This window comes from Quercus lobata, chromosome 9 (assembly GCF_001633185.2).
Source record: "Quercus lobata isolate SW786 chromosome 9, ValleyOak3.0 Primary Assembly, whole genome shotgun sequence".
In the NCBI taxonomy this organism is placed as follows: Eukaryota; Viridiplantae; Streptophyta; class Magnoliopsida; order Fagales; family Fagaceae; genus Quercus; species Quercus lobata.
In genome coordinates, this window is record NC_044912.1 from 44042193 (window position 1) to 44046755 (window position 4563).

Sequence of the window (4563 nt, forward strand, 5' to 3'; positions counted from 1 at the left end):
CTGAAATCGTGAATCTAAGTTGAAAATTGTGAACTTGTCACTATTGAAGCTGTTTTTTTTTTTTTTTTTTTTTTTTTTTCTTCGCATGTGTTTAACAAACATTGCTCATTCTGAAAAATGAAAACCATTATATCTACGTACTAAACAAGACTAGATCTTATTTGGAGGAAAAGAGAAAAACACCCTTATCATTTGACTTAATTAGCAACAACACCAAAATCCAAATAAAATAAAATAAAAGATCTTATTCTAGAAAATATAATAATTCTTCCAAAGACATCTCACTTCACTAGGACTCTAACAGTTCACAGTCTATCCGTTCCATGGAAACTGAGTTCCCAGCAAGATCATAGGCAATATTATAATTTTGTTGAGCCATTACTCCAATAATAGTCATGTCATTTGCTATACTCGGAAGCACAGCCATGCAAAATTGGTTTGGACTTGTTTCGATAAACAAGCTCTCTACGTCTAACGCCAAATCAACCCCATTTGCAAAGTTAAAGGTTACTACTGGAAACCCAACAAGGTCACGATTGATGACCCCATTGAAGCATGGAGCTGCATAGCTAGGTCTTGACACGAGTTGTACCAAGCCATCCATTAATCTCAGAACTTCGGCGTTTAGTGGATCGAACGCTCCTCTTGGAAGATAAGTAAGTGTTGTACCTGAGTCAATCATTACTCCACCTTTGCCTGCTGGAGTCATTGTAAACACTTCAGGCAAAATGTCTAGCTTTTTCTCTCCCACGCTGATGCTTTCTAAGGTTAGAAAGTAAAGGCCAGCCAAAATTTCAATTGGGGTAGAAGAGCCTTGTATTATTGCTCCCTCCCCAAAAATCAACTGATTATGACTATATTGAGGATCCCTAATAGGGCCAAAGCAATAAGAGAATTTAGAACCCACTTGATTCACCAAAGATATTTTGTCAGCGGCTAGACCAAGTATACCGCTACTTTGGCCACTAAAACCACTCACGCTATTTGCACAACCCAAAACTAAATTGGGTATTGATGTTATTCCTTCATCAGAAGTCTCAAAGGTGAACTTTTCAGTGCCCAAAAACCCAGATACAGAGGTGCCATCGATGTATCCTTGTTTGAAGGCGCAATGTGAAGCTTGACAATTGCTACTGGGAGCTCGATAGCAAGAAGGAGACGTACAAGGTAGCGTACTATATGTGGAAGACTCGGGAGGATTAAAAATTGGAAGAGCTTGGGTAAAACAGTGAGTGCAAGGCTGACATTGAGTCCATAATAGACCACTGCCTGTGTCCATAACCAGGAGCTGTGGAACAGGAGGTGAACCAATGGATATATTTGCCATAAACCCTTCATGCTTAGTCTCTGCAATAACACCAGCGCGCACATCATCTGTGTCTAGAGAAACCCCTTGAATCTTCTTCCATATGTAGTCTGAACGAGCATTTGAACTGTCTATTGCATGTCTAGCTCGGTCTGCTATGTTGTCCTTAGGGTTGTAGTATGGAGAGTAAACCGAATTATGGTGAATGAGTTTTGTCACCAACCGCTTAGGTTTTGTGATGGTGGGACTAGTGGTGGCTAAGGATGTAGTACTAGTAGTGAAGCAAGAAAGAAGAAAGAGATTGAAAAGAACAGCCATAGCTACAACGCGCGATATTGCTCTGCTCTCAACTATGTATTTTGAATATGTTTTCTCCTTTTTGGCTACTAGGGTTTCTTGTATAGTGTTCTTATATTATATAGAGACACAAATATTATAGATTCATCCACGTACTCCCAAAACTTTTAGGATTACTTAATTTTCTTCCCACGGAAAATTAAAAAAAGAAACGTGGAAAAGACTCAAGGATTCCTTCTGGTATATGGATCAGTGCGGTTCTTACAAGAGCATGTCCTTCTAGTTAACGGAGAACAAAAGACTCAAGGTTTTAACGTGTTGGTTGGGCTTTTTCTTAGTGGAACAAAGATTGGTACATGGTTACCTTCCTTTACTCATAGTATTTATCAAATTATAAGAAAAATAAAAGGGGAATATAAAATTTACTAAAATTCGAACTAAGACTAGTCACCTATATAAGTGCAAGTTGTCACCATAAGTTAGGTAACCATTTGATTTCAACCATGTATACCTTTCTCGGCCTTTTGGCTAAGATCAAGTGTAGTATCAAATTTTCAAAATGAAAAGATAAGAAATGAAAATATGAAATATGATAAAATTGAAACTAAGTTGATATTAATTAAAAAAGGTTAAAGTATACTTGTGGTCCTTAAAGGTTTGGAGTTATTTTTATTTTGACCTTGAATATTTCAAAATTTTCAATTTGGCCCTTAACATTTGATTTCGTTTTCAAGAAGTCATGTTGTCCATCGTTGTTAGTGGTCTCACAATTAACTACGAAATGACTTAATCATTAAGACATATTACCTATATAAGTACCCGTTGTAACCATAAGTAACGTAACCATTTGCTTTGACATAAAGAAGGCCTTAATCTAAAAATGATGTGAGAGAATAAAAGCCCCAATTTGTACATGTTAATACCACAGACTAAATTAGAATTTTTTCTTTAAATAATCAAATTAATTTTAACTTCAAATTCTTTACCATTTAAGAATAAAATATATACTAAACTTCCAAACTAATTTTAAAGTTTGGAGTTTTCATTTTGATGCCTATCGTTTCAAAATTTTGTTATTAACATTTGATTCCGCTTCTGAAATGTTTAGCTTATAGTCACCTAATTTTACCTATGAAATTTTATGTTTTAGACTAAAATGGAATTTAGGGTTTAAAATTTTTGGTTCAATGTCGTTCCCTACATTAACAAAGTAACTGAAAGGGCCAGTCGGGAAAGTGCGGAATGCAAGAATGTGGAACTGGAGCACAGTACTTTGACTAGGAATTATGGTGAGAGAGTCCATGCTAAAGCGAGTTGGTTAAGAAAGTGTGGAATGTAAGAATGTAAACACCCTATTTTTTAAGCATGGTGTTAATTGAGTTACAAGACTTTTGACTTTTCAATTTTTTAGATTATAAAAAAAATGGTAATTTCTCATGTGTGAAAAATTACATAATTAACCTTGATCTTAAAATTAATTTCATATGTGCTCAATATATGATTAGGGGAAAATTGGTCTTAATCTGTGTTTGACCATGCATGATTTTATGAAAGCATAATTTAGATTAGGGATATAAATGACCAAACTGTTTATTACGTTCATTTTTTCAGTAAAATAAGACAAGTTCAAGCTCATGTTTAGACTTGACTATTATACAAACTAGCATGTAACCCATTTAAAATTAAACACAATTTTTATTATAAAAATATAAAGAATTAGTCAAATTATTAAAAAAGTAGTATGTAACACGTGTATACGTATAGATACATTTAAAGTTAAACAAAATTTTTACCATAAAATATAAATAATTAGTCAAATTATTTTTTTAAAAAGTAAACGTAATTAGTTACATATTAAAATTTTTACCTAAATTTAATACTGCTTATAATTATTTTTTTCCTAATTTTTAATAAGATAAAACGTGTAGTGATCTTTGTTATGCAGTGATTTTTATTGAGTATATTAAAATTCATAGTTCATTAATATTATATTTTTAGTATTTTGCATTCATCAACTCACTTGGCACAAAAATTAAAAAACTTAAGTGGATAATTACGGTGTGGTCCTTACATAAATTTAGACACATGATGCAAAATTGGATTCTAATTTCAAGTTCCAATTGAACTTTCTCTAAGTTTTACCTATTAATATATATAAATTAAGCACAAAAATAATAATATGTTCATGAACAAGTTTGTGAACATAATACTTGATTTAAATATATAAAAACATGTTCTCAATATATATATATATAAACATCCTTTAATGTATTTTCGTGAACAAGTAGTTTGTGAACATAAGACTTGTTCTTAGGAGAACATCCTTTAAAGTATTTTCTTTTATATAAAAGGTACATTATTCCAAAGCTACCCTTATTAATTTACACTTTAGTGAAAGTGAGGTATTGAATTTCTAAACAAAGTATGGGGTATGTTAGAAAATTTAATTGTTGGCTTTTTTTAAAAATAAAATGGAATAGAGGTCAAACAATTTGGAATGGAGGGAGTATATATTTATATGTATACTTGTCTAAAGATATGCTTCAAGTGGGTAATGTCAATTATTAAAATTTAATTTATCTTGTTGTATAATATAGTTATCTTGATTAATTAAAGAAGACTTTTAATTTTGGAAGAATGCAATTAAGGAAGAGTCCAAAAAATTGAAAGCAATGATTTATATCTTAAAATTTTCAAAAAATTGGAATAAAGTGAAAAACCTAGAAAAGTGGGGCCCTTAGTTGTGGGCCCACATATGAGGGAGAGTATCATAAAGTCTTATGAAATTAAGTGACAACTTTACTGACAAATGACAACTACACCCTAAGAATGTTTTTCATTAAATTTACAAAGTGACGGACAAACTAGTTCAAGTAGACTTGTTATGTTGGATTAAAATCAGGTGCAATACTTATGGACAAACTAGTTCAATGATTTTGCAAATTGGATAACGGATAGTC

General features: G+C 32.1%; 1 protein-coding gene and 1 pseudogene across 1 annotated transcript; one reads left to right on the top strand and one right to left on the bottom strand.

The window, feature by feature from the left end:
• Window positions 1–289: 289 nt before the first annotated feature.
• Window positions 290–1624, bottom strand: LOC115961813 (aspartic proteinase CDR1-like). The gene has a single exon (XM_031080728.1). It carries the CDS (start codon window positions 1622–1624, stop codon window positions 290–292), a length of 1335 nt encoding a protein of 444 aa, XP_030936588.1.
• Window positions 1625–2110: 486 nt separating this feature from the next.
• On the top strand, window positions 2111–2187 carry LOC115962341 (annotated as a pseudogene).
• Window positions 2188–4563: the final 2376 nt, after the last annotated feature.